General features: G+C 48.2%; 1 protein-coding gene across 1 annotated transcript; it reads left to right on the top strand.

Moving 5' to 3' along the window:
• The first annotated feature begins 3,533 nt into the window (after positions 1 to 3,533).
• LOC119365513 (phenolic glucoside malonyltransferase 2-like) lies at positions 3,534 to 5,303 on the top strand. Its single transcript, XM_037631155.1, has one exon. It carries the CDS (start codon positions 3,670 to 3,672, stop codon positions 5,044 to 5,046), a length of 1,377 nt encoding a protein of 458 aa, XP_037487052.1. The 5' UTR covers positions 3,534 to 3,669; the 3' UTR covers positions 5,047 to 5,303.
• The last annotated feature ends 21,245 nt before the right edge of the window (positions 5,304 to 26,548 follow it).

Consider the following 26,548-nt stretch of genomic DNA (forward strand, 5'->3'; position numbering starts at 1 on the left):
TCAAAAAGAAGCTTAGGCCCGATGGTATGATTGAAAAGTACAAGGCTAGGCTTGTGGCCAAGGGCTATGACCAGAAAGAAGAGGAAGATTTCTTCGATACTTTTTCACCTGTGTCTAGACTGACCACCATTCGAGTATTACTCTCGTTGGCGGCCTCACACGGTCTTCTCATCCACCAGATGGATGTTAAGATGACTTTTATGAATGGAGAGCTAAACGAGGAAATCTACATGCAACAGCCAAATGGCTTTGTGTTAGATGGTCAGGAAGGAAACGTGTGTAGGTTGTTGAAATCTTTATATGGCCTGAAGCAAGCCCTAAGCAATGGCATGATAAGTTCAATACAACTCTGACATCTGTTGGCTTCGTTGTTAATGAAGCTAATAAATGTGTATACTATCGCCATGGTGGGGGCGAAGGAGTTATACTATGCTTGTATGTTGATGACATACTGATATTCGGAAATAACCTCAAAATCATTGAGGAGGTCAAGTCGTTTCTATCTCAGAACTTTGAGGTGAAAGATCTTGGTGTGGCTGATGTTATTTTGAACATCAAGCTACTGAGAGATAATGAGGGTGGGATTACACTTCTGCAATCCCATTATGTTGAGAAGGTGTTGAGCCGTTTTGGATATTCGGATTGCAAACCATCTTAAACACCATATGATCCTAGTGTGTTGGTTCAAAAGTTTGAAGGCACATCTAAGGATCAACTGAGATACTCTCAAATCATTGGTTCACTCATGTACCTAGCAAGCACAACGAGGCCTAACATCGCGTTTGCTATGGGCAAACTGAGCCAGTTTGTTTCCAATCCGGGTGATGTACATTGGCATGCTATTGAGAGAGTTATGCGCTATCTGAAAGGTAATATGAACTACGGACTTCACTATACCGGATACCCGTCGGTACTTGAAGGGTATAGTGATGCGAATTGGATCTCTGATGCTGATGAGATGAATGCCACAACTGGGTATATGTTTACTCTTGGAGGTGGTGGTGTTTCCTGGAAGTCTTACAAGCAAATGATCTTAACGAGATGGACAATGGAAGCAGAATTAACAACATTAGACACATCTGGTGTTGAAGCAGGATGGCTTCGAGATCTTTTGATGGACTTTCCATTGGTTGATAAACCGGTTCCGGCTATCCTTATGAACTGTGACAATAAGACTGTTATCACCAAGGTGAAGAGTTCAAAGGACAACATGAAGTCTAACAAACACATAAGAATGAGACAAAAAGATGTCAGAAAATTAAGAAACTCCGGAGTGATAGCGTTGGAATATGTCCATATGGCTAAGAATCTGGCAGATCCCTTTACAAAAGGGCTATCACGTGTTGTGATAGGTAGTGCATCGAGGGAGATGAGTATGAGACCCACATGAGTTGCCATGGTGGTAACCCAACCTATGTGATCGGAGATCCCGTGAAGTAGGACCTGGAAAAACAAGCCAGTGGTGAACTGAGGAGAGTAACTACACTAACCCACTCCGTTGGAGATGCGATGCTCTCGATACTGTATGGTAGGATGACTATTGTCTTAATGTGTTCCAAAGCTTATGTAAGTAAGATACTATCCTACAGATCGATCTTTGGAGGAACATACCTATGTGAGCCCGACTGTTGGTCATAGTATATGAGATTGGGGTGATCTCTAGTGAGCTCATGAATAGGCCAGAAGTGTGACTTATATGCTCCACCCGAGGGGTCAGCCTTCGGCAGCCTAGTACTAGTAAGACATGTGGTGAAGCTTCTTTACGCCAAACTAACAATTCAAGGCATAGTCCATTGTTCAGTTGTGAAGAAGTGTAGCTACTTGTTCTAGGTGAAGCTCAACCTTAATCGGTCTTCACTGAAACACTAGTATATCGAAACAAAAATTGGAACAGAGGACACAATGGGCCCTCGAGATCTGGTGGGGGATTGCTAAAATTTGAGATGGGCCTTAAGCCATATAGCAATTTCTGAAAAATCTCTAAGGGCCCATGTGTGTTTATTAGCACTAGGTGTAGTGGGAAGTTTAGTCCCACCCCGGAAGTTGGAGAGGAGTTGGACCTCTTTATAAAGGTGGATCTTCTACATGCTATTGGAGCTTGAGAAGAGAAGAGGCCCTCGCACGCTCCTCCTCCGCCGCCCGCCGCGCCGCGCCGCGAGTTGCGGGAATGAGCCAAGCCGAGCTCACACCTATGCACTTTTTTTTACTTGTCACTAACGAAGAGTTTCTGACAGCTGGCCATGATCTGAGACGTCGGATCGTGGGCTGCCACGGACTCGGACGTGGATCGAGTCCACGTCTCTCCACGCGGCTGCGTCTATATAAGTGTGCGGTGTCTTCTAACCCTAGACGCTACGATCAGATCACATCTGCTCCATGTGAACCACCCACCGTCGTTCCTCTGCTGCCGCCGCCGCCAGTGACTCCATCCCATCCGCCGCGTACACGGTCGACGGGAGAGCAGGTCTCCGGAACCCCGCCCTTTCGGTTCCTGTACGGGAGAGGGGCGAATAGGTTTTTGGGAAGCGACCATGCGACTGCTCGCCTCCGATCCGCTACTTCCTCTACGTCCGTGTCACCCGCACCATCACCATGTCCACCAACGCCGAACGTGCCGCCGCCGAGAAGACCGAGGCCGACAAGAAGGCCGCCGAGGATGCCGCTACTGCTGTCACCGCCGCCGCGGCTTATGCCTAGCCTAATGGAGGGTATAACACGTTTATCCCGCTCCTGTTTATTTTCGCATTAGCAGTACTAGCAGTATGTATAGATTTGTCTACTGTTTGCTTAGCATATGCATGTTTAGATCAGAGTCAGTATGTCGTCAATTCAGTCAATGCCATGCTAGTGATTTATCTATGGATTAAATTAGTCGAAAATTGCCTATTTTTTAAACAGGACACGCGTTCTGTCCGGCGGCAAATGTTTGGCTAGAAACCATTTTTGGATGCCCGATGTCAATAGCACAGTCATTGAGGCGTTGCGCTCTAAATTGACATCGCGGGGTCGTCTTCGGCGTAGCGTCGGATGAAGCCATGAGCGATTGCAAGAGCCATGACTCGTTTGGCGTCGTTGTGGTAGCAGCTGCTAGCAAGTGCGCAGGTAAATAATTCAGCCACGACTCTTTCGTTGATCAGTCGAATCTGGTGTGATTGGTGAACCCTAAATTCAGCCTATGTTCACCAACCCCTTGATGAACCAATGTATATATATCGTCATGATAAGTTGCTATGTGATCTGATGGTATTGTTAACTGCTACTGTGTTGAGCCGTCTTATAGTTTCACTACATTTTTCAGAGAGAATTGTTTGCTGATGCGAGGGAGTAACCGAACAGAATTTAAGATGAAGGGGTTTATGGGGAGGGTGGGTGACATGAGGGGTTGGTTCCCCGTGGGAAGGGAACCCAACAACCGAACAAAGCCTTAGTGAGAGAATTAAGTGGGGAAAATGAGAGGTGTGAGATTGCAACGGGTGGCTGATATTGATACGTACAGGAGTAATCCTAGGACTGCCAGGGACGGAACCCGCACATGTCATGTCACACATCCATCCCGTCGTTCTTCTCCAGAAACGCAAAGTTGAATGATCGGATTGGATTTCCATTCCCATTTCCTTCCACCTATCCATCTTCTTCCAAGAGAGTCGACTCCTCCATCGATCCCCAGCAATGGCACGTGACACGTCCTCCTCCCGCCTCCGCGTCCTCGACACCGCCGTCGTCACGCCGTCCGGCCCGCCACTGCCGCCGTCCTCCCTCCCGCTCACCTTCCTTGACCTGCAGTGGATCCATTCCCCGCCCGTCGAGCGTGTCTTCTTCTACCACATCGGCGCCCCCCATGCCGACCTCGTCGTCTCCAGCCTCAAGGCCTCGCTCTCCACGGCCCTCCGCGTCTTTTTTCCGCTCGCTGGCCACCTCCGCGTCACCACCGCCAACGGCCGCCCCGACATCTTCTACGAGCCCGGGGACGCTGTCACCTTCACACTCGCCGAGTACGACGCCGACCTCAGCGACCTCGCATCCGACCATCACCCAAGGCAGGTCGCTGAGCTTGTCCAGCTCGTTCCGCGTCTTCGGCACGCCGACGCCGACGGAGGCGCTGCGCTTCTCTCCGTGCAGGCCACCGTGCTGCTGCCGCGGGGTGACGTCGCGCTCGGCGTCACCGTGCACCACGCCGCCTGCGACGGCGCGGGCTCTACCAGCTTCCTCCACACCTGGGCGGTCGCCTGCGCCGGACCGGACAGGCCGCTCCCGCCGACTCCTGTCATCGACCGGACGCTCATCGCCGAGCCGGCAGGCCTCTACGAACACTACACGAAAAACCTGATGAGCACCGACGAGATCGAGTTCGTCAAGATGTCGCCGGACCAGCTCCTCGCCACGTTCACCCTGTCCAGCGAGCAGCTGCAGGGCGTCAAGGACGCTATCGCCGGCGAGGCCGCGCGGCGTGGCCAGACGCCGCCAAGGTGCTCCACGCTCGTCGCCGCCTTAGGCTTCGTCTGGTCGTGCTACCGCCGAGCCAAAGCAGAGACCGGTGACGGCGCTGCGGATCCCGAATCACCAACATACTTCATCGTCCCCGTGGACTACCGGCAGTGGTTGAAGCCGCCGGTGCCGGCGACGTACCTGGGCAACTGCATCGGCCCGGCCATCGGCGCCGCGGCCAAGGGGGAGCTCGCCTCGGCCGGCGCGGACGGGCTCTTCACGGCGTGCGCGGCGATAGCGGCGGGCATCGAGAAGGCGGTGGCGTCTCCAGAGTGGGAGACGACGGTGGAGCGCGTCAAGGAGGCGGGGGCGCGCGGCGTGCTGTCCGTGGCCGGGTCGCCGAGGCTCCGTGTGTACGACGTGGACTTCGGGTTCGGGCCCCCGGCGAAGGTGGAGATCGTGTCCGTGGCGAGGACAGGGGCCATGGCGGTGGCGGAGAGTCGCAGAGGGGGCATGGAGGTGGGCATGTCGCTGCCGCCGGCCGGCATGGCGGCGTTCCGGAGGTGCTTCGCCGACGCCGTCGCGTGGCTCTCGACGTCGCGCAGTACAGACACTCGTTGATGGATTGCCAAGTTACTGTCAGTGAGTCACCATCCATGCCTAGTTACTGGCCTGAGTGTGTCGAAGTGGTCGTGTGTTGTGGTTTGATTTGGAGTGACTGCTGAAAATGGCCATGTTGAATGGTTGTTGACAAAAGCGACCAGCGTGCCGTGTCGTATGGGGATTTTGTCATGTCGTGTCATATGTTTGGTGTAAAAACGAAATGATTTTCTATTTGCTTTAGCACTGTATAAAAATCGTTATATTTGGGCAAAGAAAAAAAGAATGCAGTGCCAACCCGATTGAGGTATTCGATTTCAGATTTGATCCATGTTTTTTTTTAACATCAGTACAGACACAAGCACTGATATACACGCGTATACACTCATCCCTATGAACGCACACACGCACACCCTACCCCTATGAGCACCTCCGAATGACTGAGCCGGCATATCATCTTGAAATTTACGAAGCCGCCGTAGGCGCCTCGTCGTCGACGGGAACGTCTACTCTCACTGAATGCGCGTCGCCGGAAATCCTGAAATAAATCTAGGAATAAATGCGAGCACCAGGATTTGAACCCTGGTGGGCTGGGGATACCACAGTCCCTCTAACCATCCAACCACAGGTTGGTTCCCGATTTGATCCATGGTTTGACTTGATCGATGTGTTGTGCTTTTTTAGAGTAACCAGTGATGGGTGGGTCAGTTGGTAAGTGACTGCATGGTGGAGCATCACTATGTGCATTTTAAAACCGCACCGAAAACCATGTAAGGCCCTATAAGAAACAAAAAAAAAACAAATCAATTTTACGGTTTCTATGGTTTCTGGTTTTAGGTATGGTATAAAATTTTTTTTACTGTTTCAGAAAAAAAGAAGGTATATACCCAAAAACTGAATGGTTAACCGAACTAAATACATTTATATTTCTCGGGCGAACAACTGTACAATCATCGATCACATGAGATTGTCTCACTTGCATTGTCCAACATTCAGGGCACAACAATCTGGAGTTTGTTTTGCTTCTTTCCCAAGATCAAGATCTTCCTTTGGCAAGCTCACCGTCGCAAACTTCCAGCGGCTGACCAAATTAAGAAGAGGAATGGTCCGGGCTTGGATTCTGCCAGCTCTGCGGTACCCTGAAGAATACTGAGCATATCTTTTTTCAGTGCTCTTTGGCTAAATTCATTTGGAGTTGCATTAGACTTTGGCTGGGGACTAATTGGAACCCTTCCTCCTTTGAGGATTTGCGGCAGTGCATCAATTCCCTAGCAGGTCGTTCTAAGAGGGTTTTCATGGTGGGTTGGGCTGCGATTTGTTGGGCGCTCTGGATTACTAGGAACAAGTTCATTATTGAACACGTTTTCCCAACTAACCCAGTCAGTTGCTTATTTAAAATCAATGTCTTTTTACAGCAGTGGAGATCATTGACTAAGGATGGGGATCTAGAGGCTTTCGACGATATGCTATCCAAAATGAAATCTACGGCTTCTTTCCTGCTGCGGCACTCTAGGCGGACGCTTCCTTAGTGGTTTGGCTGTTGGTTTGGCTGGCCTGCGTGCCATGATAGGTTGGTTGCCTTGTACCCGTACTTCGTATTCGGTTCTGATAAACTCTTGTGGTTCCTTGGTTTGGTTTGGTTGTGACTCTGCCTGGTGGCTTTATCTATAAAGTCGGGCTATCGTCTTTTATCTAAAAAAACCGTTGTTGACCACGTCTCGCATGCATTGACCTCGGTGTCGTCAATTGTGCCATTTGTTCCCGCCACATTGAGTTTCAAGTATCAAGCGGGCACGATACTCTTTTACTATTGTGCTAGCTGTGTGGACACGAAAAAGACTACGCGGAGCCGGAAAGGGGAAAATCAGAGGCGGTACTGTGCAGGGGCGGCTTGAGGTGATCTTGGCGGCTGGGAATAAGCCGCTTGAGGGAATTCGACGTCTTTCCGGGTTGGTCGTTCGGCGGTTGTGAGCACGTCGCTGGGAGCGGCGACTTTCCAAACTGGATATTCGGCGGTTGGTCGTTCGGCGGTTGCAACGTCGCAAGCTCGGAGCGGTCTTTTCCGGTTGGGCGTACGCCGTACGGTAGTTGAGACCTCATGCGTCTGGGAGTGGTGTATTTTTCTTTTCTTTGTTCGTTGTCTTTGGTGTGTTCTTTTCACTTCCCTTCAAGTATCTAGATTTTATCGTGTTGCCTTCCTCCTGCATTTGATTGTATGGTCGTGATGCATGTCGTGAAAAATTATATCATTGAAAACTATGTTTAAATACAAATCTAACGATATAATTTTTGTTGACATGTATTAATATTTTGTTAGTTAAATCTTTGGTCAAAATTTGACACAAATTACAAAAAAGACTAATAAACAAGGACGGAGCTAGTATCATAATAGGGGACTGCCAAACCATTTTTACATGACGTTGATGTTTATCCGAGCATGCTAAGATTCATTCATGTTCGTACGTTAAGTGTGATATGTTGTCCTGCCATATACATGTTGTAGTCCATCTGCAGAAGCGGCGCAACAAAGCGCACGAAATGATTCTAGTACTTACTGTACTATGGTATACTAATACTAACAAGATTAAATCAGTAAGGTTTAGAGTTTTCTCTTAATTTTGAGTTTTTCTGGTCCTCTGGCTGATTTATGTGGGTTTAATACTTGTAATTTGGGGATGTGAGAGTGTACAATTCATGGGTGGCATTTACATTTCATGGGGCGTGTGAAGTGGAGCCCACCTACCATACCACCACACCGCCTTTCCCACTATATAAAAGGGAAAGGAGAAAACACCCGCAAGAAAACGCCTGACCTTTCTTCTCCTTGGCCCAACACAACACTCCTCCACTGTTGTTGTCGCCTATCGAGTAGCTATCGCGGCTTCCTCTCCTACATCCTTTCTCTCCATGTCCGCTCAGCCATGGATCCTACAATTGTCAGCGACACGAGGAACGGGTGTCCCCTAGACCTCCAGAGAACGTGCTCCCCCGATAGTTCGTCCACCCTTCGGGGCTTGCGTCTCAAACAAGCGAAAGATATGAAGTTGAGATTGCCTTCTCAAGAAACACCGTCATCTCAGTGCACGGGGTCGGGGATGATCCATAGTGACTCGAAGGAGTGCGATGCTCAGGGGTTTTGGCTGACGTAACACATGGCCCCGTGTTCTCGGGGAGTCATCTAGTCATTTTCTCTTATAGGATGTCCACGACAGAAGCACCCATGCACGAGGTACCATTTCACTATCGAGCCTTGTACACTAATGGTAGGTGACGTGCGCCCGGGTGGAAGGTACATGATGACATCCTCAACAAGCGTTACCAACTACCCCGATTTAGGTCGCCACCTTTGACTAAGGAGAAGTAGGGTCAACTTTGCCCAAAGATATAAAAGGAGGAAGTCACTTTGCAAAAGGGGGAGGACAAATTCTACCCGATCAGGAGACACCAAGAACACAAGAGCAGGAGTAGGTGATACGTCCATTTTGCATCATGTTTTCCTACTGTTATTTATGTTGTTTTATGGTATAATAATGCTTTTTGGAGTAATTCTAATGCCTTTTTCCTCATAATATGCAAGGTATGCATCAAGGGGGGAATTCTGACAGCTGGAAATCTGAACCTGAAAAAGTACGTCAAGCTACCTATTCTGCACAACTCCAAATGAGTTGAAACTCCCCGAGAAACTTTTATGAAATATTTAATAAATATTGGAGCAAGTAAGTACCAGAGGAGGGCCACCAGGTGGGCACAACCCACCTGGGCAGGCCCTGGCGCGCCCTGGTGGGTGTTGACCTCCTCGGCCCACCTTCGGTGCCCATCTTCTGGTATATAAGTCATTTTGACCTGGAAAAATAAGGGGAGGACATTCGGGACGAAGTGTCGCCGCCTCGAGGCGAAACTTGGGCAGGAGCACTTTTGCCCTCCGGCGGAGCGATTCCGTCGGGGGAACTTCCCTCCCAGAGGGGGAAATCATCGTCGTCATCATCACCAACAACTCTTCCATCTCGGGGAGTCATCAACATCTTCACAGCACCAACTCCTCTCAAACCCTAGTTCATCTCTTGTGTTCAGTCTTTGTATCAAAACTATAGATTGGTGCTTGTGGGTAACTAGTAGTGTTGATTACATCTTGTAGTTGATTACTATATGGTTTATTTGGTGGAAGATTATATGTTCATATCCAATATGCTATTTAATACCCATCTTATCTTGAGCATGTTTATCATTTGTGAGTAGTTACTTTCGTTCTTGAGGTCACGAGAGAAATCATGTTGCAAGTAATCATGTGAATTTGATATGTGTTCGATATTTTGATGGTATGTATGTTGCCATTCTCTTAGTGGTGTCATGTGAACGTCGACTACATGACACTTCACCATATTTGAGCCTAAGGGAATGCATTGTGGAGTAGTTATTAGATGGCATGTTGCGGGAGTGACAGAATCTTAAACCTCAGTTTATGCGCTATTCCGTAAGGGACCGATTGGATCCAAAAGTTTAATGCTATGGTTAGAATTTATTCTTAATACTTTTATCATAGTTGCGGATGCTTGCGAGAGGGTTAATCATAAGTAGGAGGTTTGTTCAAGTAAGAACATCACCTAAGCACCGGTTCACCCACATATCAAATTATCAAAGTACTGAACACAAATTAAGCCAATATGATGAAAGTGACTAGATAAAATCCCCGTGTGCCCTCAAGAACACTTTGTTTATCATAAGAAACCGTTTTGGCCTGTCCTTTGCCTCAAAAGGGATTGGGCTACCTTGCTGCACTTTTGCTACTACTATTGTTATTTGCTCGTTACAAATTATCTTGCTATCAAACTACTCCGCTACTCACAATTTTAGCACTCGCAAACATTACCTTGTTGAAACCCACTTTTCATTTCCTTCTGCTCCTCATTGGGTTCGACACTCTTACTTATCGAAAAAGGCTACAATTGACCCCATATACTTGTGGGTCATCAAGGTAATTTTCTAGCACCGTTGCCGGGGAGTGAAGCGCTCTTGGTAAGTGGAAATTGGTAAGGAAACATTATTACTACGTGCTGAAATTTATTGTCACTTGCTACTATGGAAAATAATCTTTTGAGGGGTTTGTTCGGGGTATCTTCACCTCGACCGGAACCACAATTAGTTACCCCTCAACCTACTACACCTACTGAAAATATTGAATATGAAATTCCTTCGGGTATGTTAGAAAAACTGCTAGCTAATCCTTATGCGGGAGATGGAACCGAACATCCTGATATGCACTTGATATATGTGGATGAAATTTGTGGATTGTTTAAGCTTGCAGGTTTGCCCGGAGATGAAGCTAAGAAGAAGGTTTTCCCTTTATCTTTAAAGGGAAAAGCATTGGCATGGTATAGTCTATGCGATGATATTGGATCTTGGAATTGAAACCGTTTGAAATTGGAATTTCATCAAAAAAATTATCCTATGCATCTAGTTCATCGTGATCGGAATTATATTTATAAATTTTGGCCTCGTGAAGGAGAAAGGTTTAGTATGGTAACACGGATCCTATCTCTGAGGATACAAGAAGTGTTGTCATTAAACGCCTAATGCTTTTGTGTGAATATTGTTATCCTAATTACTAGGGCAACCCCGCACAACACATAGGGCCTTCGGTTGGACAACTAACTCTTCATGCATGACGTGTACCTGTCAACACATAATTTGGACACATCCCCCACTTTGGTATGTAGCAAGCACATCTCGATGGATGACTTCCAGGGCACAAATTAAGATCATAATGGTTCCGACACAAATAAATGGTTGTAAGCATAAGTGCCCATACCCATGCCTATTTTTATTATAAGTGTTTGTAGTGTCAACTTGATTCCGATCTGGTCGAAAGCTGGAATTTAATTCTCTTGCAAAAGCTTGTTAGAAGCCCTTGACTTAAAGGGTACTGGCCTCTCATTGGTTTGATAAGTTAGGGTCACCTCTCAGAGAAAAAGCGAGAATGCTTTTTGCTCCTTTACCGGATCACAAGAGGGACTAATCGCCTTTTTATTTATTTAAATTGACACTTTATTCATTAGAAAGAACCAGTACATCGTTTGTGAGGATCATTACAATTTCATTAAGAGGCTCCTCAAACTAATCTGAAGTCGAAGAAAATCTAGCTACTCTAGCAAGTTCATGAACTACTTTATTTGCCTCTCTATTACAATGTTTGAATCTAGTCATGAAAAATCACAGGCATAGTGAAAATTGTCATCGAAAATTGCCGCCGCCGCACCCGCTGATTGTCCTCCGTCCTGCATGGTCTCAATCACCTCTAGATTGCCTGAGTTGATCAAAAATTGTCGCCGGCGCACCCGCTGATTGTCCTCCATCCCGCTGAAGGAAATATGCCCTAGAGGCAATAATAGAGTTATTATTTATTTCCTTATTTCATGATAAATTTTTATTATTCATGCTAGAATTGTATTAACCGGAAACATAATACATGTGTGAATACATAGACAAACATAGTGTCACTAGTATGCCTCTACTAGACTAGCTCGTTGATCAAAGATGGTTAAGGTTTCCTAACCATAGACATGAGTTGTCATTTGATAAACGGGATCACGTCATTGGGAGAATGATGTGATTGACTTGACCCATTCCGTTATCTTAGCACTTGATCGTTTTACTTTACTGCTATTGCTTTCTTCATGACTTATACATGTTCCTATGACTATGAGATTATGCAACTCCTGATTACCGGAGGAACACTTTGTGTGCTACCAAACGTCACAACGTAACTGGGTGATTATAAAGGTGCTCTACAGGTGTCTCCGATGGTACTTGTTGAGTTGGCATAGATCAAGATTAGGATTTGTCACTCCGATTGTCGTAGAGGTATCTCTGGGCCCTCTCGGTAATGCACATCACTATAAGCCTTGCAAGCAATGTGACTAATGAGTTAGTTGCGGGATGATGCATTATGGAATGAGTAAAGAGACTTTCCGGTAATGAGATTGAGCTAGGTATTGAGATACCGACGATCGAATCTCGGCCAAGTAACATACCGATGACAAAGGGAACAACGTATGTTGTTATGTGGTTTGACCGATAAAGATCTTCGTAGGATATGTAGGAGCCAATATGAGCATCCAGGTTACGCTATTGGTTATTGACCGGAGACGTGTCTCTGTCATGTCTACATAGTTCTCGAACCCATAGGGTCCGCATGCTTAACGTTCGATGACGATCAGTATTAAGAGTTTATGTGTTTTGATGTACCGAAGGTAGTTTGGAGTCCCGGATATGATCACGGACATGACGAGGAGTCTCAAAATGGTCGATGCATAAAGATCGATATATTGGATGACTATGTTTGGACTTCGGAATTGTTTCGGGCAAGTTCGGACAGATATCGAAGTACCGGGGGGTTACCGGAACCCCCCGGGGAGTGTAATGGGCCTATTGGGCCTTAGTGGAGAAGAGGAGGGGCAGCCAAGGCAGGGCCGCATGCCCCCTCCCCTCTAGTCCGAATTGGATAAGGAGGGTGGCGGCGCCCGCCTTTCCTCCCCCCTCTCCTCCTTCCCCCTTCTCCTACTCCTACTAGGAAAGGAGGAGTCCTACTCCCGGTGGGAGTAGGACTCCCCCCTTGGCACGCCCTCCTCCTGGCCAGCCGCCTCCCCCCTTGCTCCTTTATATACTGGGGCATGGGGCATCCCAGGGCACACAAGTTGATCATTGATCTTTAGCCGTGTGCGGTGCCCCCTGCTTCGGTAGCTTCATCAACACCGCCATCACGCCGTCGTGCTGACGGAACTCTCCCTCGAAGCTCCACTGGATCATGAGTTCGTGGGACGTCACCGAGCTGAACGTGTGCAGATCGTGGAGGTGCCGTGTGTTCGGTACTAGGATCGGTCGATCGTGAAGACGTACGACTACATCAACCGCATTGTCATAACGCTTTCGCTTACGGTCTACGAGGGTACATGGACGACACTCTCCCCTCTCGTTGCTATGCATCACCATGATCTTGCGTGTGCATAGGATTTTTTTTGAAATTACTACGTTCCCCAACAGTGGCATCCGAGCCAGGTTTATGCGTAGATGTTATATGCACGAGTAGAACACAAGTGAGTTGTGGACGATACAAGTCATACTGCTTACCAGCATGTCATACTTTGATTTGGCGGTATTGTTGGATGAAGCGGCCCGGACTGACATTACGTGTACGCTTATAATACGTCTCCATCGTATCTATAATTTTTGATTGTTCCATGCCAATATTATTCACTTTCATATGCTTTTTGGCAACTTTTTATATTATTTTTGGGACTAACATATTGATCCAGTGCCCAGTGCCAGTTCCTGTCTGTTGCATGTTTTTTGTTTCGCAGAAACCCAATATCAAATGGAGTCCAAACAAGAAAAAACGGACGGAGATTTTTTTTGGAATATTTATGATTTTTGGGAAGTAAAATCAACGCGAAACGGTACCCGAGGTGGGCATGAGGTAGGGGGCGCCCCCCCCTAGGCGCGCCCCTGACCCTCGTTGTCCACCCGTAAGGCGGTTGATGCTCTCCTTCTGGCGCAAGCAAGTTAATTTTACAAGGAAGATCTGAGCGAAAGATTCACCCCAATCGGAGTTACGGATCTCCGGATATAAAAGAAACGGTGAAGGGGTAGAATCTGCCAACGCAGAGAACGCAGAAACAGAGAGATATATCCAATCTCAGAGGGGCTCTCGCCCCTCCCAAGCCATGGGAGCCAAGGACCAGAGGGGAAACCCTTCTCCCATATAGGGAGAAGGTCAAGGAAGAAGAAGAATAAGGGGGGCTCTCTCCCCCTTGCTTCCGGTGGCGCCGGAATGCTGCCGGGGGCCATCATCATCACCGCGATCTTCACCAACACCTCCGCCATCTTCACCAACATCTCCATCACCTTCCCCCTTCTATCTACAGCGGTCCACTCTCCCGCAACCAGCTGTACCCTCTACTTGAACATGGTGCTTTATGCTTCATATTATTATCCAATGATGTGTTGCCATCCTATGATGTCTGAGTAGATTTCTATTGTCCTATCGGTGATTGATGAATTGCTATGATTGGTTTGAGTTGCATGTTTTATTGGTGCTGTCCTATTGTGCCCTCTGTGTCGCGCAAGCGTGAGGGATTCCCGCTGTAGGGTTTTCAATATGTTTATGATTTGCTTATGGTGGGTGGCGTGAGTCACAGAAGCACAGACCCGAGTAAGTAGGTTGTTTGCGTATGGGATAAAGGGGACTTGATACTTTAATGCTATGGTTGGGTTTTACCTTAATGAATCTTTAGTAGTTGCGGATGCTTGCTAGAGTTCCAATCATAAGTGCATATGATCCAAGTAGAGAAAGTATGTTAGCTTATGCCTCTCCCTCAAATAGAATTGCGATAGTGATTACCGGTCTAGTAACATAGTCAATTGCTTAGGGACAATTTCGCAACTCCTACCACCACTTTTCCACACTCGCCATATTTACTTTAGTTGTGTTTTTATCTAAGCAGCCCCTAGTTTTTATTCTCATGCTCTTTATTACCTTGCTAACCTATCCAAAAACACCTACAAAGTACTTCTAGTTTCATACTTGTTCTAGGTAAAGCGAACGTCAAGCGTGCGTAGAGTTGTATCGGTGGTCGATAGAACTTGAGGGAATATTTATTCTACCTTTAGCTCCTCGTTGGGTTCGACACTCTTACTTATCGAAAACTGTTGCGATCCCCTATACTTGTGGGTTATCAAGACCTTTTTCTGGCGCCGTTGCCGGGGAGTCATAGCGTGGGGTGAATATTCTCGTGTGTGCTTGTTTGCTTTATCACTAAGTAATTTTTATTTGCTGTTCTTAGTTGTTCTCTATCTTTAGTTATGGATATGGAACACAAAATACCAAAAAAATTAGGTGTACTTGCTACTCATGAGGATGGGGTAACTCCTAAAACCCTCGATTCTCATCATGAGAAAAATATTTTGTACTACTTTGATAATCCTGAGAAAACCCCATTCAACTTTATAATGGAAGTAACGTTGGATCAATGTGAATACTTTAGGGATTATCGCTCGACACAAAAAGGGAAACTATTATGGGATCAAATTAATATGTTGAAGTGGTATGCCTGGAATCTATGCATGAGATATGATATTACTTGTTGCTCTAGGATGGAGGCTCCACACCTCCCCTTTTCATGCAAATTTAGCGATAATGAAACCTTAGCTTCTTATGCTAATGGTATATATGATTACTATGATGTGGAACAAATAGAAGAATTTGTTGCTTTTAAGGCTGCCTATGATATTGAAGCTTTGTTTGAAAAGTATGAATCGTTTGATGATGATGGTTATAGGCCAGAAAATCTTGCTATACTTGGATATTGCTAAATTTCAAGGTATAAGTATTCTCCCTGAGTATGTACCATTGCCAAAGTTCGTCGTGCCGAGACACCACGTGATGATCGGGTGTGATAAGCTCTACGTTCACATACAACGGGTGCAAGCCAATTTTGCACACGCAAAAATACTCGGGTTAAACTTGACGAGCCTAGCATATGCAGATATGGCCTCGGGACACTGAGATCGAAAGGTCGAGCGTGAATCATATAGTAGATATGATCAACATAGTGATGTTCACCATTCAAAACTACTCCATTTTTTTAAACGAGGCAAAAGACTTGCCATTTTCATTTATTAAGAAGAAGAGAGTTGCCTGGTTAATTGACGGAAAACCGGGCTAAAACCGATACAACACAACCCACATGACATGGGCACCACCGGCCAACCTGGCCACCGACATGAACAGAAGCCACGACGGCACATGCCAACGGATGGCCACACGCGCAAGCAACCGACAGCTCCGACATTGACGACGAGCAACACAAGGGAAATATGCAGGACTTGCGCCGACCGTGCCTAAAAGAGCACCTCGGACACGTCGGGAAGAACCGACTACCGAAGACCACGCTGCGACCCAAGCTCTTCTCGACGCCATCATCATTGCCAAACAGGAACCAGCGCCCCGCCTCAGCAAACCATGCGGCGAAGATGCCGCCATCGATGGCAAAGATGCCATCATCCTCCAGTCTCTCAGTCGTTGCCGGTTCCGAGACGATGCCCCCAAGGAGGAGAAAGACGCGAAGACGCCTCCATCGCCCAATCCAGCGGATATGAGGTTCCCCTCTGGAGCCCAAGCCGTGGGGAGAGAGAGCACCTCCACGACGACGCTTCCAAGAAAGATCACGGCACCCGCGGGCGCCGCCATCGCTGACTCCGGTGAAGACCGGAGCAAAGATTTCTCCCGGAGATGTGCCGACCACTTGCCACCACCGACCTCCGCCCACTAACCACCACCCCTGCCGAGGCCGACCTCACTCTGGCTACGGGATCCCACGATCCACCGCGACCAGACTCGCACCACCTCCTAGCCGAAGCCGCCACCACCACATCCGGGGCCGCCGCCCCGGAGCCCAAGAGCCTCCACGTCGGCCGCTGGTCCCTCCTCCACCTTTGCCCGAACGCCTGCACACCGGTGGCCCCTACGGCCCGCGCCGCCGGACCGGCCAGAGCCAGATCCGCGGCAACCACCTGCGCCCAGCGGCTCGGATCCGGCGTTGCCCGCCGTCCCCTGCCACACCGCTCCCACCGCCGAGCACCACTGCCACCACCACGCCTCTACTCGCTGAGTGAGATACGAGGCAGCCGCCAGAACCGTGCATCGGCTGCAGGCCCGCCCCAGGCCCAGATCGGGCCCGCGCGCGAGCAGCCACCACCGCGCGCCCGTTGCTGACGCCGAGCAGCCACCGCGGCCCCGACGAGAGACCGCGCCACCAGCGCCAGCCCGCGCAGACCCGCTGCTGCGCCCCGCCCGCAGCACAGCGCCCCTGCCCGCCGGGGTGACCCGCGCCGCCACCGCCACACTAGGAGGGAAGGAGTCCCCGCCGCCGCCGACGCGGGCCAGGCTTCGCCCGGCGGCGTCTTTTGGTGACGGCGAGGGGATGAGGGGGAGGAGGAGGACCTGGAGGCGGGCAGAAGGGAGGCTCGCCAGCCGCCACTCGCGGGAGCGACGGGGGCGAGAGTTGTATCTTCCGGTGTCTGGATTGAATGAACTCCCCACAAACTACTCCATTTCATGTGATGATCGGAACTGGTTTAGTTGATTTGGATCACGTGATCACTTAGATGATTAGAGGGATGTCTGTCTAAGTGGGAGTTCTTAAGTAATTTGATTAATTGAACTTTAATTTATCATGAACTTAGTACCTGATAGTATTTTGCTTGTCTATGTTGTTGTAGATAGATGGCCCGTGCTGTTGTTCCGTTGAATTAAATGCATTCCTTGAGAAAGCTAAGTTAAAAGATGATGGTAGCAATTACATGGACTGGGTCCGTAACTTGAGGATTATCCTCATTGCTGCATAGAAGAATTACGTCCTGGAAGCACCGCTAGGTGCAAGACCCACTGCAGGAGCAATGCCAGATGTTGTGAACGTCTAGCAGAGCAAAGCTGATGACTACTCAATAGTTCAGTGTGCCATGCTTTACGGCTTAAAACCGGGACTTCAACGATGTTTTGAACGTCATGGAGCATATGAGATGTTTCAGGAGTTGAAGTTAATATTTCAAGCAAATGCCCGGATTGAGAGATATGAAGTCTCCAATAAGTTCTATAGCTGCAAGATGGAGGAGAATAGTTCTGTCAGTGAACATATACTCAAAATGTCTGGGTATAATAATCACTTGATTCAACTGGGAGTTAATCTTCCTGATGATAGTTTCATTGACAGAATTCTTCAGTCAATGCCACCAAGCTACAAGAGCTTCGTGATGAACTATAATATGCAAGGGATGGAAAATACAATTCCCGAGATCTTCGCGATGCTAAAGGCTGCGGAGGTAGAAATCAAGAAGGAGCATCAAGTGTTGATGGTCAACAAGACCACCAGTTTCAAGAAAAAAGGTAAAGGGAGAAGAAGGGGAACTTCAAGAAGAACGGCAAACAAGTTGCTGCTCAGGAGAAGAAACCCAAGTCTGGACCTAAGACTGAGGCTGAGTGCTTCTACTACAAAGGGGCTGGTCACTGGAAGCGGAACTGCCCCAAGTATTTGGCGGATAAGAAGAATGGCAAGGCGAACAAAGGTATATGTGATATACATGTTATTGATGTGTACCTTACTAAAGCTCGCAGTAGCACCTGGGTATTTGATACTGGTTCTGTTGCTAATATTTGCAACTCGAAACAAGGACTATGGATTAAGCGAAGATTGGCTAAGGACGAGGTGACGATGAGCGTGGGGAATGGTTCCAAAGTCAATGTGATCGCGGTCGGCACGCTACCTCTACATCTACCTCCGGGATTAGTTTTAGACCTGAATAATTGTTATTTGGTGCCAGCGTTAAGCATGAACATTATATCTGGATCTTATTTGATGCGAGACGGTTATTCATTTAAATCTGAGAATAATGGTTGTTCTATTTATATGAGTAATATCTTTTATGGTCATGCACCCTTGAAGAGTGGTCTATTTTTGTTGAATCTTGATTGTAGTGATACTCATATTCATAATGTCGAAGCCAAAAGATGCAGAGTTGATAATGATAGTGTAACTTATTTGTGGCACTGCCGTTTAGGTCATATTGGTGTAAAAGCATAAAGAAACTCCATGCGGATGGACTTTTGGAATCACTTGATTATGAATCACTTGGTACTTACGAACCATGCCTCATGGGCAAGATGACTAAAACGCCATTCTCCGGAACAATGGAGCGAGCAACAGATTTTTTGAAAATCATACATACCGATGTATGTGGTCCGATGAATATTGAGGCTCGCGGCGGGTATCGTTATTTTCTCACCTTCACAGATGATTTGAGTAGATATGGGTATATCTACTTAATGAAACATAATTCTGAAACATTTGAAAAGTTCAAAGAATTTCAAAGTGAAGTGGAAAATCATCATAACAAGAAAATAAAGTTTCTACGATCCTATCATGGAGGAGAATATTTGAGTTATGAATTTGGTCTTCATTTGAAACAATGCGGAATAGTTTCACAACTCACGCCACCCGGAACACCACAGCGTAGTGGTGTGTCCGAACGTTGTAACCGCACTTTATTAGATATGGTGCGATCTATGATGTCTCTTACTCATTTACTGCTATCATTTTGGGGTTATGCTTTAGATACGGCTGCATTCACGTTAAATAGGGCACCATCTAAATCCGTTGAGACGACGCCTTATGAACTGTGGTTTGGCAAGAAACCAAAGTTGTCATATCTTAAAGTTTGGGGCTGCGATGCTTATGTGAAAAAGCTTCAACCTGATAAGCTCGAACCCAAATTGGAGAAATGTGTCTTCATAGGATACCCAAAGGGGACTGTTGGGTACACGTTCTATCACATAACCGAAGGCAAGACATTTGTTGCTAAAAATGGATCCTTTCTAGAGAAGGAGTTTCTCTCGAAAGAATTGAGCGGGAGGAAAGTAGAACTTGATGAGGTAACTATACCAGCTCCCTTATTGGAAAGTAGTTCATCACAGAAACCGGTTCCTATGATACCTACACCAATTAGTGAGGAAGCTAATGATATTGATCAAGAAACTTCAGATCAAGTTACTACCGAACCTGTAGGTCAAACATAGTAAGATCTGCACCAGAGTGGTACGGTAATCCTATTCTAGAGGTCATGTTACTTGACCATGGCGAACCTACGAACTATGAAGCGATGATGAGCCCAGATTCCGCAAAATGGCTTGAGGCCATGAAATCTGAGATGGGATCCATGTATGAGAACAAAGTGTGGACTTTGGTTGACTTGCTCGATGATCGACAAGCCATCGAGAATAAATGGATTTTCAAGAAGAAGACTGACGCTGACGGTAATGTTACTGTCTACAAAGCTCAACTTGTTGTGAAAGGTTTTTGACAAGTTCAAGGAGTTGACTACGATGAGACTTTCTCACCCGTAGCGATGCTTAAGTCTGTCTGAATCATGTTAGTAATTGCCGCATTTTATGATTATGAAATTTGGCAAATGGATGTCAAAACTGCATTCCTGAATGGATTTCTGGAAGATGAGCTGTATATGATGCAACCAGAAGGTTTTGTTAATCCAAAAGATGCTAACAAAGTGTGCAAGCTCCAGCGATCCATTTATGGACTACTGCAAGCCTCTCAGAGTTGGAATAAACATTTTGATAGTTTGATCAAAGCATATGGTTTTATACATAATTTTGGAGAAGCCTGTATTTACAAGAAAGTGACTGGGAGCTCTGTAGCATTTCTAATACTATATGTAGACGACATATTATTGATTGGAAATGATATAGAATTTCTGGATAGCATAAAAGGATGCTTGAATAAGTGTTTTTCAATGAAAGACCTAGGTGAAGCTACTTATATATTGGGCATTAAGATCTATAGAGATAGATCAATACGCTTAATTGGACTTTCACAAAGCACATACCTTGATAAAGTTTTGAAAAAGTTCAAAATGGATCAAGCAAAGAAAGGTTCTTCCCTATGTTACAAGGTGTGAAGTTGAGTCAGACTCAATGCCCGACCACTGCAGAAGATAGGGAGAAAATGAAAAATGTTTCCTATGCTTCAGCCATAGGCTCTATCATGTATGCAATGTTGTCACTACAAAAAAAAGACACATCCGTGACATTTTGGGCTGAACGAAACTTTTTTCTGTCATACACATGACACTTCTATGACGATAATTGTGACAAAACCCGGTATCATCATAGATGTGGTGGGCTCCTACTTCTATGACAAAAAATCATGACAGAAAATGGGCTTTTCGTCCTGGACGGGCTGGAGACGCAGCTGCATGACATTCTTTAGGCCATCCATGACGGAAAAAACTGTGGTAGAAGCGAGGGTGAGGAAAATTTTGGGGAGTTCCCGGTTACGGTGGGCGGTCGGGGGCCGAGCGATGCGCGTTTCTCTCGTATACGTACGCGCGTGTGTGTGAGGCATTGGCTCTAACTGAATCCGAGCGAGGCGTTGGGCTCTAACTGAACCCAAGCGATTGCACTGCAGGCTACGCGTTACTAAACCCGAGCGATCGATCGATGGCTGTTAACTGAACCCGGTCGAGCAATTCCTTCGCTACTGCTACTAACTGAAGCCGATCGATGCTGCCTCTCTGGATGAACAGTGAGTGTTGCGGGGGAGGGGGGGTGGATGAACAGTGAGCGGTGGCGTTGCCTCTGGATGAACAGGACCCGATGGTGTGGAGGGCTGGATGAACAGGACGACCCCGTGGAGGGCTGGATGAACAGTAGACGGTGGAGGGGTGCCCGTGGAAGGATGGTTGAACAGTAGCCGGTGGAGTAGCGCACGGTGGAGGCTGGATGAACAGGAGCCCGTGGAGGCTGGAGGAGGTCGACTGTAGCCCGTGGAGGCTGGAGGAGGTCGACGGTGGAGATGAACAGTATCTCGTGGAGTCCCGTTTTGCGGTACGCCACACCCCTCCCCATGAACAGGACCCCCATTTCGACCGTAGTGCTCCAACACAAGTCCGTTTCGTCCATTTTGCGGTACGCCACACCCCTCCCGATCAACAGGACCCCAGTTTCGACCGAGGAGGTCCGTTTCCTCCGTTTTGTGGTACATCAGACCCCTCCTGACGAACAGGATCCCGTTTCGAACATGGCCGGTCGAACACAAGGCCGTTTCCTCCATTCTGCGGTACGCCAGGCCTCGTTTCCATTGCCTGTTCCGTCCAAGCCCTCCCGATGAACACGACGACGCATTCCGTTCCGACCCAGCCGGTTGGCTCCCACGCGTTCCGTTGCCTCCCAATGAACATGATGCATTCCGTTGCCTCCCCATGAACACGAGCATTCCGTTGCCTCCCCATGAACACGACGACGATGTTGTTTCTCCATTCCGACCCAGCCATGTACACGAGCCCTGGCCGTACGTATGCGCGAGTAGGCGTTCGAGACCCCGCCCGTATGTACACATACGTGGCCGTATTTTCTTTCTTGCACACTGGCCGCTGTACGTACGTGTACATACTATGTGCGCGCCTCTACTACGACACGTACGCGCCTCTACTACGACACGCGCGCCTCTACTACGACACGCGCGCCTCTACTACGACACGCGCGCGCCTCTACATCGACCAGTATGTACGTACACGTTCGCGACCAGAATGACAACGCTACGTACGCGACCAGGTGGGTCCCGACTGTCAGGCAATTCCTTGCGTGCGAAGATGTAGCTGGTGGATCCCAGCAGTCAGGGGGGCGAATCGTTTTTTTGCCCGGAAGCACTTCCTTGCGTGCGAAGATGTAGCTGGTGGGTCTCAGCAGTCAAGGGGGCGAATTGTTTTGTGTTTTTTTGCTCGGACGCACTTCCTTGCGTGCGAAGGTGTAGCTGGTGGGTCCCAGTAGTCAGGGGGGAAACGTTTTTTTCGCGAAATACGGTGGCCCGTTCGGTGGGTCCCCGCTGTCAGATGGAGGAATAATTATTTTGCGCGTAATAAGGAGGCACTTCCTTGCGGCCACCGTGGACCCAGCTGTCAGCCTCTCCACGCACAGTACTCTTCCGATGGAAGTCGGTCATTGACCACATTGACCACGCCGTGCCGAGAGCACCACAATGGTGGACGACGGCGAGGCCTAGGAAGGGGACGACGCGGAACCGGGGAAGAATGCAGCAGTGGATGCCCCCGCGAAGAGGAGTACGAGGGTTCACTGGTTCGGCTGCGGTGTGAGGCTGTCGTCGCCGCAGAATAACATGGGGTGTGGGTGAGTAGAGGGATGGCCTAGCTAGAGGTGGGAGTAGTAGGGGGCAATGAGGCCTTCGCGGTATCACAACCGGCCACGGGAGGCAAGAGCATGCGGCACGACCGGCGCTACTTTGGGCGGCTGGAGAACGAAGACTAGAGGTTGAAGAAGCACTACGGTCGTTGGATGGACATCGTACGGTCACTGGAGTATTGACTAAGTTGAAAAAGCCCTCTGTCCCCGTCAACTTAGTAGGCCCACAAGTCAGCCTGCCACTATACTGGGTCCCAGCTAGCAGGGGGAGTATTCTTTTTTTTGTGTAATAAGGAGGCACTTCCTTGCGTGTGAAGATATAGCTAGTGCGTCCAAGCTGTCAGCGGCGGTAACGTTTTTTTCGCGAAATATAGATTCCTTTTGGTGGGTCCCAGATGTCAGGTGGAGGAATCATTATTTTGCACGTAATAAGGAGGCATTTCCTTGCGTGCGGCCGTGGACCCAGCTGTCAGCCTCTCCACATACAGTCCACATCAGATGCATGTCGGTCGTTGACCATGTTGACCAGGCCGCGCCGAGAGCACCAGGGCGGTGGACGACGGTGAGGCCTAGGAAGGGAACAACATGAAGGCAGGGAAGACTCGGCAGTTGTGTCCCACGCGGAGGGAAGTACGACTGTGCGAGGGTTTACTGGTTCGTCTGCCATCGCCGGAGAATAACAGCAGGTGTGGGTGAGTAGAGGGATGGCTAGGCCAGTGATGGGAGTACGGTGGGGCGGTGAGTCCTGCGCGGAAGCACAACCGGCCGCGAGAAGGAGGGAGCAGGCAGTCCCGCCGGCGCTTGTTTGAGCGGCTGGAGCAGGAAGAGCACAGATTGAAGAAGCACGACGGCCGTTGGATGGAAATCCAACAGTCACTGCTTGTGCGTCAACCTTTTTTTTTAGGAAAGCCTCAAATCCTTGGAAAACAGCATACAACCCATCTGCCATTATTTCTAATAATTTACAGCCCATTTGCTAATTCTTAAGGCTTTTTTTAGAGCCCATATTCTTTTTGTTAACATTACAGCCCATATTGTGGCCACGGTTAAAAAATTATACGAAATTTTGCATATTTCGGTGCGGTCCGAACTGTTTTTAATCCTGAAATTTCGAGTCACATTCAAAATGATTTTAAAAATAAATGTATATCAATATAAAATCCAACAAATTGTCCACGCATAGAAATAAATGCAATTTAAAATCTCGAAATGAAAAAAGATATTTGAAACTAATTGTCGGTTTGATGTGTTTTAAAAATGTACAACCCATTTCTCATTACTGATAGGCCATTTTCTCGGCCAGCCGAATGAAGCTCTCCTTGTCTTGAAATATTTGCAGCCCAACAGGCCTGACAAAATGACTTACTTGGCAAATCACAAAAAAACTGGGCTGTGGCCGTGGACCCAGCTGCGGCCGTGGACCCAGCTGTCAGCCTCCCACGTACAGTACTCTTCCGATGGAAGTCGGTCGTTGACCACATTGACCACTCCGCGCCGAGAGCACCAAGGCGGTGGACGATGGCGAGGCCTAGGAAGGGGACGACACAGAGCCGGGGAAGACGCGGCAGTGGATGCCCACGCGGAGAGGAGTACGAGGGTTCACTGGTTCGGCTACGGCGTGAGGCTGCCATCGCCGCAGAATAATAGGGGGTGTGGGTCAGCAGAGGGATGCCCTGGGCCAGCGGTGGGAGTAGTAGGGGGCGGTGAGGCCTCCGCAGCATCACAGCCGGCCACGAGAGGCAGGTGCACGCGGCACGACCGGCGCTGCTTTGGGCGGCTGGAGCAAGAAGACCAGAGGTTGAAGAAGCACTATGGCCGTTGGATGGACATCGTACGGTCACTGGAGCTAGAATCGTTCATATTGACTAAGTTGACAAAGCCCTCCGTCCTCGTCAACTTAGTAGGCGCACAAGTCAGCCACCCACTTTGGTGGGTCCCAGCTAGCAGGGGGTATTCATTTTTTGGTGCGTAATAAGGAGGCACTTCCTTGCGTGCGAAGATATATCTAGTGGGTCCGACCTGTCAGCGGGGAGAACGTTTTTTCGTGAAATACAGAAGCCCTTCCCACGTACAGTCCACGTACAGTGCATAATTAGGAGGAACTTTCCTTGCGTGCGACCATGGACCTCGTGAGTCCCAGCGTCAGGATCTCCACATACAGTCCTCTTCCGATGACTCTCGTATGTTGACCACGCCGCACCAAGCGCACCGAGGCGATGGACGACGACGAGGCCCCAGACTGGAACGACCAGGGGATGGGGAAGACGCGGCAGTGGAGTCGCAGATGGAGAGGAGTGGGAAACTTGACTGGTTCGGGTGCAGGGTGGGCCTACACTCGGCAGAGAATAACAGAGGTGCAGAGTGGAGGGATGGCCTGGCCATCAGCGGGGTAGCATTTTGCTGAGAAGCGCAAAACAACGCCGTTGGACGCCGAAGGCTGGAGCAGGCGGTTCCGACAGCGCTCGGGGAAGAAGACGAGAGATTGAAGAAGAATGCCGGCCGTTGGATGTAAATCCAACGCCTTCTTAGGCTTCGACCTACTGGCCCACATGTTAGCCAGTCCATTTGTTTTTTAGTCCATTTGGTGGGCTGGGTGAAACAATGATGTAGCATCTATGCAGTCCGTTTAAATCCCATTTGCATTTTTCTCGAAATCTGCGGACTTGCTGGGTCGGGTGAAAATATCATGTTGGGCTAGACGGAGAAATGTTATAAAAACATAAACACATGATTGCACGTCTATTACTGCATTGCTCAGTAAAATCTTTGCAAGCTTATGTACGCAATCACTAGGAGTTAACTTGCCAAGTTATATATAAACAATTATTATTATTATTTTGCAAGAACTTTCAACTTACAAAATAAAATATCATTTAAATTTGATGAGTTAATAGTACGTGGCGTATTATTATTTTTTAGGCTAGACGTGGGACACTTGAGTTGGTTCTAGGGAAAAGTACTGGGAGAAAACTCAGTTTACATCGGAAAAAAAAGTGGGAGAAAATTCAGAGACCTGCTGGGTCCACCTGAGGAGGGGAATATGTTGGGAGGAAGGAGATTCAAAGCACGGCAACCGAGTGAACTAGTTTTTTTAACGGACAAGTGAACTAGTTACATACATAAGCAAATAACCACTAAAAAGCAATCAGGTTAATGGGTTATTAAAAGAAATATTTCGGACAAAACAGATAATTACGACACATAGGCTAATGCATGAAACACTCGGATGATAAAGGTGCTTATAAACAGATAAAGTACAACATCTAGACCTTCCTGGCACGCTTAATCATGACGCTGCGGCTGTCCGTGTACTCGTTGGTTACGGGAAGCAGACACACCCTCATGTCCAAGATCTGCCTGTACATGTCGTAGCATGCGTATGCATCCTTGGCCGCGTAGGTTATGTAGGCTAGATTCAGAGGTACCTCCCACGTGTTCAGGTCATCTTCTTTCATGTTGGCATATCAGGGGTCGATGATGGTCTCAGCGAGGTCAACCACGGAGTCCTTCTTCTGCCCGTTGCTGATGATCTTGTATTGCTTCTGGATGTCGACAAACTTGTTGCACTAGATGGCCGAATCATCGCGTTCTTCCTTCTCTCCATCGTAGCGAAGGTGCAGTCGGCGCTGCCGGTGAAACAGGCGAATGCTCCAGAACCTGGTGCAGCCATAGGACTAAGGCGTGCCAGAGCTTCACCGAGTCCGTATTGTTGGTGTACATCACATTCAACTTGGTGCAGCCATAGGACTGAACGACGAACTCAAA

This window comes from Triticum dicoccoides, chromosome 2B, assembly GCF_002162155.2.
Source record: "Triticum dicoccoides isolate Atlit2015 ecotype Zavitan chromosome 2B, WEW_v2.0, whole genome shotgun sequence".
Taxonomy (NCBI): Eukaryota; Viridiplantae; Streptophyta; class Magnoliopsida; order Poales; family Poaceae; genus Triticum; species Triticum dicoccoides.

Bases quoted from the DNA above. Each gene is read 5' to 3' on its own strand.
- LOC119365513 (XM_037631155.1), top strand. From the start codon at position 3,670: ATGGCACGTGACACGTCCTCCTCCCGCCTCCGCGTCCTCGACACCGCC.